Genomic DNA, 15,278 nt, shown 5'->3' with positions numbered 1-15,278 from the left:
CCCTTCTAGCCAGCTCCCGGATGTCTGGCTGCTGGCGGAGCCGGCCGGCGGCTCCGCAGAATCGCTGTGGAGCACAGCCGGCCGGCCATGATTCCGGGGGGGAGGAACGGAGCGCCTCCCCCCCTGGCCAGGATTCCAGGGGGAGGGACGGAACACCTCCCCCCCCCCAGCATCAGCATAATCCGCGGAAAGGTAAGTACCTTTCGTATATCCCTACTGTCTGGGGATTCCTCTCAAAAACCTTATTCTTTACTACGCCCCTCAAAAAGAAGTCCATTGGTGTTAAGTCGGGTGAATGTGGCGGTTCAGTGCTTCCACGTCGTCCGATTCAATGCTGTGGGAAGGTGTTGTCAAGATAGTCCCTTACTACAAAAGCATAATGAGGAGGTGCCCCATCTTGTTGGAAGAGCAGTTCGGCGAAGTTAGCCCTGGTTCTGAGTTGTGGCACTACCACATTGCGTAACATGTTTAGGTAATTGTTACTGTCCACAGTTGTATCGAAGAAAACCGGTCCTACAACACCTTCACTGGACAGTGCACCCCACACAGTGACGCCTGGCTGGTTCAGTTGAGATGTGATAGTCAGATGAGGATTTTCATCTGCCCAATACACACAGTTATGCCTGTTCACATGGCCTGACAACTTGAAAGAGCCTCATCTGACCAGATGATCTTATCAAGAAGGTCTGGTTCGTTAGAGATTTGGTTACGCATCATCTCACAGAATTGCAACTGATGGTCTGGGTCGTCCTCCAGAAGACCATGTAACAGGGCCTCACTCCCCTCACTCACGTGCCTTTCGCTGAGCTTGTTTCTCCTTTCGCTCTGTACTCGTGCTTCTTCAAAATCCATAGCGCCTTTAATATACAGTCAGGGCCAGAAATAATTGGAACAAGGATAACGGTTTTGGCAGTTGGCCTCCGTACACAACCACATTGAAGTTGAAAGGAAACACACCCAGATGGGAGCGAAGTCAGGACTTTCAGCTGTAATTCAAGGGGTTTGACAAAAGTGGAAATCTAAGACAGCATATGATACTTTAACAAATAGCAATCATTGTAGAATTGTATTAACAATCTTGTGAATATCAGACAAAATAGAACAATTGTAGGATAAGACAGACGATATGAGTAAGTGTCCCAATTTCCAAATTACAGCTCTAGCAACTAGGGTTCCATAACCAGCCCTTATTAAACATTCTCTGAGGGGTCCAATAAATACAAAATAGGATTTTCTGTTGTATTAACCTCTTTAAGATGAAAGGAGGCTCTTTACACTGTTTTTAAGCATTCTGAGAAAAATAATAGCAATTTTATTTGCATCTTTAAATTTCTGATAAAGATAAGTTACAGGCTTAGATACATCTACTAAAAGATCCAAATCCAGTAACAAAGATGGAGTTTCAGAAGCTGCACATGCATTGGGACCAAAAAGCTGAGATAACAAGGGTGTAAGTTGAATAAATTAGCAACAAGCACTCTGTGATAGATCAAACTTGGCTTTTAATGTGTCAAAGTTTTTAAAAGTGGCAATCAGAGGAAATAAGTTGATTCAAAGTGGCAATATTATGGGAGGCCCAATTTGCCCCCCCCCCTCCAGTTTATGAGCTATTTTAAAACTAGAATTCTCCAACAAAGTAAGCTTTTAATTATATTGGTCTTATATCCTGCAGTTTCACTAATTCTTCTACAATTTTTAACATTTTATTTAATTAACTTTCTGGCTCTGTACCAGTGATGGGTATGGTGTCCAGTTCTTGGAGGCACATTTTGAGGAGAACATTGACAAATTGGAATGTGTCCAGAGGTGGGTGACCATGATGGTGAGGGGTCTGGAAATGGTTGAAAGCCTGGATACGTTTAGCCTGGAGAAGAGAAGATTAAAGGGAGACATGATAGCAGTCTTCAAATATTTGAAGGATTATCATGCAGAAAATGGAGCAAACTTGTTCTTTGCTGCTCCAGAGGACAGGTGTAGATTGAGTGGGTGGAAATTGCAGGGAAGCACATTTCAGCTAAATTTTGGGGGGAACTTCCAGAGCTGTTCAACAGTGGAACAGTCTGCCTCAGGAGGTGGTGGGCAGTCCTCTGCTGGAGTTATGTAAGCAGAGGGTGGACCTCAATCTCAGGGTAGTTGCAGATCCTGCACTGAGTGGGGTGGTGATGGAATATTGACCTCCAGGGTTCCTTATGATTCTGTGACGGAGTGCAACATTCAGCCTGTGGGCCTAACCCGCCCTGCACAATGCCTTCTGGCTGTTAGCAGTAGGACCCCTCTGTCTAGAAGCACCCTCAGTGTCAGAATTCAGTACATGTGTGGTTACATGGAATACAAGCCACTCTGGCTGTTGAGCCTAAAGATATATCTTATACTGGCTTACTCCAAGAGGAAAAATGTCCAGCAGCTAGAAATAAAAGGTTTTTTTAAGGTTTTTTTTTTTTTTTTGGAGCCCAGGTTTTTGGAGCTTATCTCTGCTACAATACTGACGTGTCTCTCCTGTAAGTGAATAGTATGTCATCTGCAGATCACATTTGGCTATAAATGTGTCTACTAAGCATTCAGTTTCTGAAGATAGTGTTTGAGCAGGACTTGCTCCATAAGTCACTGAAAGAGAGTAGTCTTAAGTTACCTCTACCACTGCAATTAGTCATCAGTGGAAGGGAGTAGAGAAACACTCTCAGCTGGAGCGCACCAGGATTGAGCTCCAGAGAGCTGCCCTGAGCTTGCCTCAGTGGAGCATTAACAGATCTGCTTTGACCTTGCTTTGTCTGCTCTTGCAATCCTGCCCTTCCATAGCCATAAAAGTAACCATTCCCTGAGAGGGAATGGGAGTGGTCTGCTTGGTATCAACGGTTTATTCTTAGTATTTTGGGAGAAGAAAATGATAACTTTCTATCCTGCATGAAGAAGTAGGAGGTGAGCCTCTGAATTCTAGATCTCTCCTATCCATCTGCAAGTACTTAATTGCTTCCTGTGTCAGATACATTTTTCTGGCTATCCTTACTGAGGATATTTTGCATAAGATATGGAAGTATGATGGCAGCTGTACCCTGAGCCTTTTATGTGTCTTCCTGTTTTGTGTTAATAGGAGAAAGTGAGTTGTTCAAGCTTCTTATACTTTCTTGCAGGTGCTATCTGCAGTATGTCAAGGAAGTTATCTTAACCACTTCAGAAATGTATCTTGCTTTCATTTTCTTTGTATGTGTTGCTGGAGAGGGTATTTGGAGAGGTTTGGGGCAAAATACATGAACTAGCTGGGATTCCAGAGCAATTGACTTGAAAATTAAGAGAATTGTGGTTTACCTGAGAGGCTGAAGAAACATGCATTATGGCTTGAGTCTGGAGGGCTGATAAATGGGGGCTCTCTTATGTAACTATATTTTTCTCTGAACCAATGTCACAGTGATGCGAGATTCCTATTAACTACAGCTAAAAAAAGTGGGAGCCAGATTTGGATATATGTTCATCCCTGAAGGCTTTACCCTTCCTGGAGCAAACTTCCTCTTCCCCCATCCCCTTTTGAGAGAATATGGCAGTATTGGCATAGGTGTATGTAAAAGCTGTTATTGAATTTTTACTTGTGCAGTAAAATTGATGGTATACGTTCTTGCATGTACTGTCGAGGTTAAACTTTTGGCCACTGTAGATGTGCTGCAAACAACGTAGTGCCTAGGCTGCTATTCCCAAATTTGGAATAATAAAATATAACAACTATGAGGCATTTTGTTCAGGTCTCCTAATTCCCTTATTGAAATTGAGACTAGAAAAACAAAAATGGTGCTATCTGAGCTAGAAATGTGTGATGCATATTAACCAAATAGATGTGTGTTGGTGGTTTTTTCTTAATGGTTGAAACCTCTTGGATGTCTCAACAGTCAGTTGGACTGAGCACTCAGATGGATCCCCTGTGACAGGCTTTTCATCTCTCCTCTTGTAAAATTCTCATTTGACTAGTAAAATTGTACTATTTTAACATCTTAAAAGAGTTCCTGTTTGTTTGTTTATTTATTTAATTTATTAATCGCCCATCTGGCTGGTCACCCAGCCATTCTGGGCGATGTACAATAATAGAAATTAAAAACATCATATTTCTACAAATACCCTAACCCACCCCAAATGCCTGCCTGAACAACCACATTTTTAATGTGTGGCTGAAGCTCATTAAAGAGGGGGCATGGCGGAGTTCCCTAGGGAGGGAGTTCCACAGAGTGGGGGCCACCACAGAAAAGGCACTCTCCCTCGTCCTCGCCAGTCTAGCTGTCCTGGCTAATGGGACAGAGAGAAGGCCATCCGAGGCTGATCTTGTTGAAGTGGCCTGTCTGGTGTTGCTGGAGGCGCTCCTTAAGATAGGCGGGACTGGAACCATATAGGGCTTTAAAGGTCAAAACCACCACCTTGAATTTGGCCCGGAAAACAACTGGTAACCAGTGCAACTCCTTCAGCACTGGAGTGATGTGATCTCGCCAGCAGCTGCCTTTAATCAGGCGAGCCACCACGTTCTGTACCAGCTGCAGTTTCCGAACAGTCTTCAAGGGTAACCCCACGTAGAGCGCATTACAGTAGTCTAAATGAGAGGAGACCAGGGCATGTACTACTGATGGGAGCAGATGGTCGGGAAGGAAGGGGTGCAGCTGCCGTATCAGATGGAGTTGGTACAGCTCTGTCCGGCTCACAGCTGACACCTGAGCCTCCATGGACAGCTGGGAGTCCAAAATGACCCCCAGGCTGTGGACCTGGTCTTTCAAGGGTAGTCGTACCCCATTCAACACCAGGTCAACATCCCCCAACCTCCTCTTGTCTCCCAGCAAAAGTACCTCGGTCTTGTCAGGGTTCAGCTTCAGCTTATTCCTCCCCATCCAGCCACTCACCGTCACCAGACATTTGGACAGGGATTCGATGGCCAACCTTAGTGAAGATTTAAACGAGAGGTGTTTAAGGGATTTAAAAACAGGAACACGTATCTGTGGCTTGTTAAGAACAAAGCCACTACGTGAAACTCAAACTTGTTTTTGTGTTGTCCTCTATGCTATTTTTCTTGAGGGAAAAATCCAAACTTGTGAATCCGCTACTGGTAGAAAACATTGGAAATATTAATTTAGACAGGGCTCTAGACAGCCTTTGCTGATTTTACTGCATGTCATAAGTTTTCATATATGCCTGTTTGGGCTCTCCCACTTTTACAATATTTCTATAGAATGGAAGCTTGATGACGTATACGCCCCTCCCTCTCTCTCTCTCTCCCTCTCTCTCTCTCTCTCTCTCTCACACACACACACACACACACACACACCTGAAATGGATTCCCCCCCCCCTTTCTGTGTTTTATTGGCTGTCTATGTAAGGCGCAAACTAGAAAGGAAATGTAAGAAGGCCTGAAAAGAATAGAATACAAATTCGTTATTTACTTGTTTAAAAGATAGAGGTCTTTGTACTTTTGTTTATATTAAGCAATAGGTAGATTATTTGGATGCAGCTATGTAGTCTGACCAGGATCCAGCGGTTTGTACATGTACAGGAGGAGCCTTTCCAGCCCCCCACCCTGCTAGCCTTAGTTGAGAAGGCACACCAGTATGCCATTCAGTGTGGTTACTGGATTTGAATGGAGTCTACTGTCTTTTGAAGATCCATTTTCTCCTGTTAAGTAGCTACCAAAGAGAGCCTTAATGGCCACTTGCTTCTTTACATGGCAAGAACTTTTCTAGACAATAGGAATCTTGATATTTACATGTGATGTTGAGATTCAGCTTAATCTTGCTGCATTTACTAGATTTTACCAGTCTTCTCCATTTTTCAAGTAGGAGCCACTTTGACATCATTATCATTATTGCGAATGTGAGAGCCACATTAACTTACTACTAAAATTAACACAGAATAATAATATCCAAAATTTACTTTTAACTGGATGTGCAAAAGTGTGCCTGTTGTTCCTTGACTTTATTTGTACTCTTGTAATCATAAATCTAGTAAGGCAGTCCAAATGTTCATTGGTCAATTTGTTTCTCTGTTTTCTTTTCACAATATTTATTTTTGAGAATATAGATCCAATGGTATACATGCTGATAAAGAATGACAGCATTTTTTTACACAGTGTTTCAGAGATGGCTATTTTGCATCAGTGACCATGTTCCAGAAAAGATAAAGACCTGCCTTAATTTCAGACTTCATGATATTGTTTGCCTGAAGTTCCACAAGTTCATTCTCTAGTTTAGCACAGTCAGAACAAATAGGGGTGACAGAGATGACATTGATATGTGGAAGGAGTTCTCAATGAAATTAAAAAAGTTGTTGTGCTCCATTACATCCTTGAATCTAGATTCTAATTCCATTCTCAGTTCTTCCAACAGTTTTACAAATGATTTGTGTTTGAAATGGTTCAAAAGCTTTGGATTTCCTGAGGTCACTACTCTTAGTTTTGGAAAGTGAATCAACTTCTTGTCAGAAATGAATACTGCTGTAATCTTCTTTTGAAAAGTGATTTTAGTGTGCAACCTGGTACTGGGAAGTTCGTTTCCCTTGCAGTTGAAATTTAGTGCATTTAAGTCAAAAGTGATGTCAGTCAAAAGTGTCACCTTAATTATCCAGTCTGGATTTTTGAGGTCTTTCTCCATCTTTCTCTTGCTTACAAGGAATTCACAAATTGGAAGGAGTTCCAAAAATCTTTCAAGGCCCCTGCTGTGAGATAACCACCTTACTAGCTCACCATACAATGAGCTGGTTCACATGATCAAACAGCTCACTGTGGTTTATTTAAGCCATGGTGAGTTGCAGTGTGTGTGGCTGATGATTTTGAATATTCAAGCTGCGGCTTGTCATGTTATCCGAATCTGGGGACTGTGGGCTATGCAAGGGTTAATGTATCAATTTCTGAAGATTTCTGGAATGTGAGATTTGTAGTCCAAACACATCTGGAGGTCACAAGGTTGGGGAAGGCTGTTCTAGCCAGTAGGATGCTGATTCTGTATTTCTCCTCAAAGGTTCCTTGCTCTCCAAAAGAATGTGGAACTTACACTGACTTTCTTTTGTGCAAATTTAAGAGCTGTTGCCAGTGCCTGGGAGTACTGTTTTCCTCAGGATCAAGACAAGAAGACTAGATTGAAATTCTCCTAACTGGAAAAATCTCAGCATGTTAATATGTAGTAGTTCAGTTAGTGTTGCTGAACAAGTATATTCTGCAGTGCTGATTAGAGAAAGGAGGTAGGGGGGCTCCTTACCTAAGATTACTTAATTGTATGTCTGCTAATGGAACATGGGATTTGATGTTTCCCACTTGGCATTATAATTGGTTTTTGTTACTGTCACCATGGCAAGTACTTTGATGTTTATAAATTTACCTTATAGACATTTTAATTCTGCAAGCGTTTTTCCTTCACAGATGCCACCACAAATGAACAGCAAGACCTCTTCTGTCAGAAGTTACAGCAGTGTTGTGTACTGTTTGATTTCATGGACTCTGTGTCTGACTTGAGGAGCAAAGAAATTAAAAGAGCAACACTGAATGAACTGGTGGAATACGTTTCAACAAATCGTGGAGTGATTATTGAATCAGCGTATTCTGACATAGTGAAAATGGTAAGTAAAGCAACTGCAATGTTACTCTTCCTTTGAAGACCTTTAAAATGAAATCCAATACTACTCACTATGCATCGACCTGGTTTGCATGTAACGAGAACCGATGGGTTGTCGTGCATGAGGAGGAGAGAGAGGGTGCATTGCCTGCAGTGCTTTTACCCCACAACCCACAATTGGCTCCTTCGTAGGTTATGGAGCATGACATGTGAACCTGGTCCACAGGACTGTTTAGGGGCCAGAGGTTAACCCAACAACAAGCCATGAGTTAGCTGCTGGTCTGCTTAGCCCCTAAATATAATTAGTTACATTCAATTGCCTGGTCACCACTGGCTCCTTTAAAATTACTTATGTTGACTTGGAGGTAGGAAGGGGTGTATTGTTTTTACCTCTCTCATTGCAGAATGAAGGGACAGCATTAAAGCTCAATGGCGGAGGCCAACTGTAGCTGTAGGAAATATTGGGTAAAATCCAACTTAAGTTCTACTTAGAGTAGACCCATTGAAATGAATGACACTTGCATTAGTCATGGTTAACTTAAATCCTTTTCATTTCTCTGCTCTAAGTAGGACTTAGTTGGATTTTACCCACTGTATGCAAGAAACACTGTTCTCCCCTTCCCCCAGTTACAATGACAGTTCAGTTCCCAGGTTCTGTCTCTACTCTCTTAGTGCAAAATAGACAGTACAAAGCAACAAATGCAGGCATAAACCAATCCTGCTTGATTTTTGGATGCCTACTTGTTCCCTGTTTGTCATGAGCAGGGAACAGTGAACAAAATGGCATGGAAAACGTGAAGGGAGATAAGGAAATAAAAATGAAATAGCTGAGACAAGGAGAGGGAAAGAAGGAAAGGGAGAATTCTGATGAAAGAAAATGCAAGAGTACTATGAATGCCAGGGTGGCAGCTTCCTGCCTGATTGTTTTGGAGAGCCAGTGTAGTGTAGTGGTGAGAGTGACGGGCTGGGAGCTGGGAGATCTGGGTTCTAGTCCCCACTTGGCCATGGAAGCTCACTGGGTGACTTTGGGCCAGTCACAGACTCTCAGCCCAACCTACCTCACAGGGTTGTTGTTGTGAGGATACAACGGTGAGGAGGAGGATAATGTAAGCTGCCTTGAGTTCCTTGCGAGAGGGAGAAAGGGGGGTATAAATGCAATAAATAAAATAAATAAAATTGTTTTATAGCCCCATCCATAGAGCTGAATCTAGGGGTCTATTTGCATGGAAAGTAAATATGTAACAGCTGGTAAGGAGAAATATTCTTGAGGGACTAGACCATAGTTCTGTTGATAGTTGGGGTAATTATAGAACAGTCTGCAAGTTAATGGCAAATCTTTTGATGTCAATGCTTATGGATTGCACTCATACTTTATAGGACGTTTAGCTTTTGTCAGGTTTAGCTTTTGTCAGGTTTAGCTTTTGTCTTCAGTAACTCTGGCCTGGACATGCACAAAGGGCATTTTTGAATATAGTCCTAGAAAAGAGATTCTAAGTTTAACAGCTGATGACAGCTACAAGATACCATATGGGGAAAGTTGGCCAATTGCAATGTTGCTCATTGCAGGTGGCGAAAGATCTGTCCAGTGATAGATGATGCTGGTCAAGAGACCTGGAAAAAAGCTTTGTTCACCATGTAACAACATATTTCTGCTAAACAGTAATCCAGATTTCAGAAGCTTGTAAAAACAAAGCAAATTTTGGTACAAGGATTAGGAGGACATAAAAGCAGTACATGTTTCCTTTTTTCATAAAAATACCTCAGAATAATTACATGCCAATCTAAAATGTACAGTTTGGAAAGAAACTTCTCATTCTGCATTAATGCTTTTCTTCCATTAAAATGCTTTAGTAGCGCTTGAATATATACAATAATTGCTTATTGCTGTCATACAAAATCCCACTGAGATCTTATAGAATCAACTGGTGACGAAATCAGTTTTCCAAGTATTCTAATCTGCTCTCTGAATTCATTATTGTAAAGAAACTTACACAGGTATCTAAAACAGCAAAAGTTTTGTGGTATGTAAAGACTAAAAGCTTATGCTACAATCAGTCTGTTAGTCTTTAAGGTGCCATAAGACTATTTTTGCTGCAATTTACTAAGAGGGCTACCTCTCTGGAAGTTGTCAGGTATCCATATTATTTGACAGGAGTGACTCCAGCTCCCTTGTGTGTGCTTTCACAGTATATACAAGGTTAAAGATTTATAATGCAGTGAAATATTATAGTATTAATGGAGACTGTGAAGGCCTGCAAAATGTACCTGTTAAAATTTTTAAAGTTAAACAGCCCCTTCACAGATTTAAAAAAGCAGGAACTAAACACTTAGTTCTGTACCTGGTTCAGTAGTAGCTAAATCTGTGCAATCTAAGCTGTACCATCTCTTATGGAGTTATGGGATCATTAAAAAAATGTAAATGAGAGGGAGGGCCATGCAGGGAATCAAGCCATTATTTTTTTTGGTTCAGTTGACTGAAGTTCAGGATTCAGTAAAGGATCAGGCACACTGGAATCAACGGGTCCAGTTTCAGTTCATTTGAGAAAACTTTAAGTATCAGTTATGGTCAAACTCATATGCAGTCTTCAGCTCTGGGTGTCTTGAAGGTTAACCCCCCCCAATGTGGTCTGCTCCATCCATGCTTATAGGAAACTCTGCACCAGTAGCTCTAAGCTGGTTTGCAAACTGTAAACTTGTGGAGTATGGTGGTGATGGAAAAATCGGAACATTTTGCCGTAAAGCCATTAGGGGAAGAGGAGTAAGAGGGACAAGAAAATGTTAGTGGAAAGGAATTATTTGTTACTTTCATTTACTCGTATTTTGTTTATTCAAGCCATTGATACCCATTATAGAGTTGCATATCCTACAGTTACAAAAATTTAAAAATATAATTAAAACAGAACAACATCTAAATAAAAGGAACAGCAACTATTAAGCAAAAACAAAAATTAAAAGTAGTTGTAAAGTAAGCTGCCACCTACTACACAGTAGCATTATTGGCTTTATGAAATATCTGAAAAATTAGTTGACCAGTGTGCCAGCCGTAACCACTTACATTGTGGGTCCGTTTGGGACAATGATAACTTCACTAAAATGGCTGGAGGCTGTAAGCTGCCTTGAGACCATGGAATAGACCAAGATATAAATATAATGAAAATTGAGCATTGGGCTCAGTTTTGTGCTAATGTTACAGGATAACACACAGGCAGAAAGTTTAAAACTGTATGGTCAGTCTGTAACAGTAATAGACAACCAAAGATGAAAAATTGACTGCTTGTATTTGGCTAATAACACTTAATTTGTAACAACTTGCTTTTTGGTGTGATTTGGTGTCTGTTAATTAATCATCATATTTAGAAATAGAGAACAAATTACAGTCCAGCTCGGGTTAGGTAAAGCATTGTAGAAAAATAATCCATAATCCATCCGCATCTATCAACAACCATCTTAAACAGAAAAACAATGTGAGGCTGAAACTAGTTAAGAATCATAGAATAGTAGGGTTGGAAGGGGCCTACAAGACCATCGAGTCCAACCCCTTGCTCAGTGCAGGAATCCAAGTCGGAGTATCCCTGACAGATGGCATAGTTTTGAAGTTTTATCCTGCTAATGATTATTAGTAGCAAGAACGCTTTCTGTAATTAAAAGCTTTGCTGTGTTACCCTTGATCCAAAATATGCAACTGCCCAGGTAGGGTAATATAATATCTTTTATGGAGCCAGCATCTGTTTGTGGATTTATATTAATTTCAAGCTTCGGAGATGCTTTTGGGTCTGGAAAAGACAAGCCAAGTTCCACAAGAAGTCACTATTGTTCAAATACCATATGGCTCAGGATTTCAGCCAAGTATGTCATCCTACTTGAAGACAGTGATCATTAAGTAGTGTGGAGAGCGGGTATACTGTTGACAGCAGTAGTTCTGTATAAATCTCAAGATCTGATTGATCATGGCTGCTGGCACACTAAATTTTGAGTGAGATATAAGATAGGCTAGTCAAACTTGAGGAAAGCTACCTTATTTTCCTTATGTCTTGTTTAGTCTTCACTGTGATATAAGGTATGTTGAAAGTTGCAGGCCAGGCAGTTGCTGAACTTCCAGGAGTTGCACTCACAAAGCAGTTCATGATGCATGGCAGTATTCCATGCCTTTCACTTTCATAACTCATCCATCATATTGCATGCTTCAGTGACTGCTGTGGGAATCTCTACCTACTCTTTCTAATGGCATTATTCTGCTGTCATGTTATTTCAGCTGTAAGATCCTTTCATATAGTTTGCATGCTTTGGTGGAAATGAAATTGTTGCCTTTCCTCTTTGCTTTCCCCCCGCACTAATATGAAAGTTGCAGCTATCTGATATTTGGGTGCACTGAGTAATGGGGGCTATCTGTTAGAAATATCTAACTATTTCTGTCCAGGAGGTTAGAAATAACTCTTACTTCAGAACTGTTCACAGTTGCCTGGCTTTCCCTTTCCTGGATAGTGGTGACTGTGGTTTACCATGACATCTGACCTGGCATAACCATAGTTCTTGTTATATCATAGAGTGTATGTTTTGTGTATGCATGCATGTGCTATCTCACTCTCTTGATTTGAAATGAGAATCTCTGTTTCAGACTCTGACTTGAGAGCAAGCTCTGGTTAGTGGCAACTATGGCTACATGAGTTCATGTGTCATGGTAAACCACAGTTATCACTAACCACCAGGAAAGGCAGGAAGGAGTAGGATATGATCCTGTGGGGTGCTCCCACTTCCTAGTCCATGGTGATTGGTCCAACATGATATCTGAATTGGGCCACTCTCCTTACTGGTGGTGTCCCTGGGATATTTGAAACAAATACTAGATGTTTTTAGAAATTGTTCAAATCCAGGTGGAAATGGTCAGGTGGAATTCTACAACAGTTGGGGCATGTCCAGCAGTTAGCCAACAATAAACTGCTAGAGCAAATGAGACTAATTCTTGTACATTGCTAGTGCATCCAGACAATTAACAGATAATAATTTTCTCTTTGTGGGCAGACATTTTTCCTAAAATTGTAGTTCTGCATTCTTTGTCCTCAAATATGCTGTTTACAGTAGCTTCCAAAAAGACGAAATAGGTTTGAGGACTTACTTAAACACTTCAAATGCATGAAACAGGAACATTATGTGCACACAACAGTGAATGAATACCATCAAAACAATCTGTATAATTTATTTTCTCATTTTGCCCTTGGTTCCTCATCTGTAAACTCATCAGTTTCCCTTTAGCACCATCTGTCCAATTTACCTTGCAAGTGTGCAGCCTTATGATGCATGTGAATAACTTTGAATCTCTACCTTGTATTTAATGGTATACATTAAACTGAAACTGAATCCTGGCAAGATAGAAGCCCTGTGGGTGAGTGGTTCCCAAGTCTAGGAGATAGGCTCATTGCCTGTTCTGGATGGGGTTGCACTCCCTCTGAAAGATCAGGTTCGTAGTTTGGGGGTACTCCCAGATGCATCACTGTCACTAGAGGCCCAAGTGGCCATGGTGGCTTGGGGTGCCTTTTACCAGCTTCGGCTGATTCGCCAACTACAGCCTCTCCTGGACAGGGATACCTTGGCCACAGTGGTGCAGGCGCTAGTAACCTCAAGGCTGGATTACTGTGATGCATTCTATGTGGGGCTGCCCTTAAGGGTGGTCTGGAAGCTGGAGCTAGTGCAGAATGCAGTAGCTCAACTGTTGTCAGGAGCTGCCCATTTTCAGCATGTAACTCCTTTGCTGAGGGAACTGCACTCGTTGCCTTTCCTCTGGCAGGGCACGTTTAAGGTTTTAGTACTAGTGTACAAAGCCCTAAACAACTTGGGACCAGGATACCTGATAGAGCACCTTCTCCCTTACCAACCTGCCTGGTCACTGAGGGCATCAGAGGGCTTTCTCCTGGTGGTTCCACATGGAGCTATGACCCAACTGGAGTCGACCAGGAGAAGAGCCTTCTGTGTGGTGGTCCCCTTTCTTTGGAATTCCCCGCCCCTGGAGGTCAGGCAGGCATCAACACTGTGTTGTTTCCGGTGCCTCCTGAAAACAGCACTGTTCCAGGAGGCATTTGTTAACTGACTAGTCACAGTTCCTACTGGCATTCTGTTTTTCAAAAAGCATAATTCTAAGGTGGTGTCTTAATCTTTTTATTATTTTTGCTGTTTTGTCTTTTGTGTTCACCACTCTGAAATCTGTTTTGGATGTGGAGTGATATACAAGTATTGTAGATGGATGGATGGAATGTCAACTGCTGCTAGACTCTTTCTAAACTTGAAGCCTCTGTGAAATGTTAAAGCTAACCTAACCTATCAAGACATTGGGCCAGTTACCAACCTCAGCCATCCTGTCTATTAGTGTCTTGGTGTAGAAACTAGAACAAGAAAATGTGAGGCTGGCAGCAAGGGAATTTTTGTTTGTTACATTTTTAGCAGATAAGGAGAGTGTGAGCATGCATGTGCAAACACCATGCCTAAATCAAGAGAGTAATCTGATAGTCTGGATCTCTGCCTATTGTTGAACAGAGCTTGTTTTGTAGAGTGCTGGATACCAACAAGTAATCTTTGACAACATAACCTACCATTTCCCTTGATCACTATTCATCTTTATTTTTTCCCTGTAGGCTGTTTGCTAACTCTCTGTCCATACAATAGACGAAGAGAAGCTTCTCAAATAGTATTTCTAACTAAATTTTGAGAATATGCAGACAATGTCTACAGAAGCTTTCAAAACCAGGAGAAACTGAAGCATGATTTCCATTGGTCAGTGTTTGGGGCTTCACAGACATGAAATACCATCTGTAATATCTTCTATTCCCTGCTCTTTCCTTCATTGTCTCCTTTCTTAGCTCTTTGCCATTCCAAATGTCTTAATATGTACTAATTTTGACTGTCAACTTTCAGTTTCCTTGGGTAGCATGGGTAGGCAACCTGGTGCCCTCCAGATGTTTTGGTCTATATCTCCCAACAGCCTCAGCCAGCATAACCAATGGTCAGGGATTATGAGAGTTGCAGTCCAAACATCTGGAAGGCACCAGATGGCCTGCCTTGATCTGCAGTGTATTGGCTGTATGTATTGACATGTTCGTACTTTCTTTAGCTATAAGGTACTTGTTCTTGGTAGTTTAATGCAAACCAGGATATTGAACAGTGGTATTGTGAGAAGATGGGCCCATAGCTTGTATCTTTATTTCAAAGGGAAGTTAAATCCATTGCTGTTGGATTGACTCTGATACACCTCTAAAGCTTCCAGTTAATTACAGCATGTCCAGACACTTTGCCCAGCTTGGGAGGAGGAGAGGAGTGTATCCTGGCCATTTTAGCCCTATTTTGGATATCTGGTTAAAAGAGCTGTCAGTTCAGTTGGAATGATCTCAAGGGGTTCAGGCTTTCCCTGAGGTCTTTTGGGCCTGCAGCATCTGGGTCTGCTATGCCCCTGCAGGTATGGATCAACTCCTGTAGTTTAAGTTTGATATTGTGTATGTATCTACAACGTGCGTGGTGCTACCACTTACAGAATGCTAATCATTTTCATATATGTACCTGCCCAGATCCTTAGGCCATTTTTGGAGGCTCTCCTTCAGGTGTCTTGTCGAATGAAGTTAGACAGGTGGCTACAATAGAGAAGGCCTTCTCAGTTGTGGCACTCTGTTTCTGGAATGACCTGCCCAAGGTGGCTTGCCTGGCACTCACACAATTTGCCAAGGCATATGC

General features: G+C 41.7%; 1 protein-coding gene across 1 annotated transcript in view; it reads left to right on the top strand.

The window, feature by feature from the left end:
* The window catches only part of PPP2R5A (protein phosphatase 2 regulatory subunit B'alpha), a 96,763-nt gene that overhangs the window by 26,879 nt on the left and 54,606 nt on the right, over positions 1-15,278 (top strand). Inside the window, exon 2 of the mRNA XM_084828858.1 lies at positions 7,373-7,569. Within this exon, the coding sequence (XP_084684984.1) occupies positions 7,373-7,569 (197 nt within the window). The remainder of the gene's footprint in view (positions 1-7,372; positions 7,570-15,278) is intronic.

This window comes from Heloderma suspectum, chromosome 1 (genome assembly GCF_057233095.1).
Source record: "Heloderma suspectum isolate Gila_16-S chromosome 1, 16-S_ref, whole genome shotgun sequence".
Classification (NCBI taxonomy): domain Eukaryota; kingdom Metazoa; phylum Chordata; class Lepidosauria; order Squamata; family Helodermatidae; genus Heloderma; species Heloderma suspectum.
This window is presented reverse-complemented; position numbering and strand designations above follow the sequence as displayed.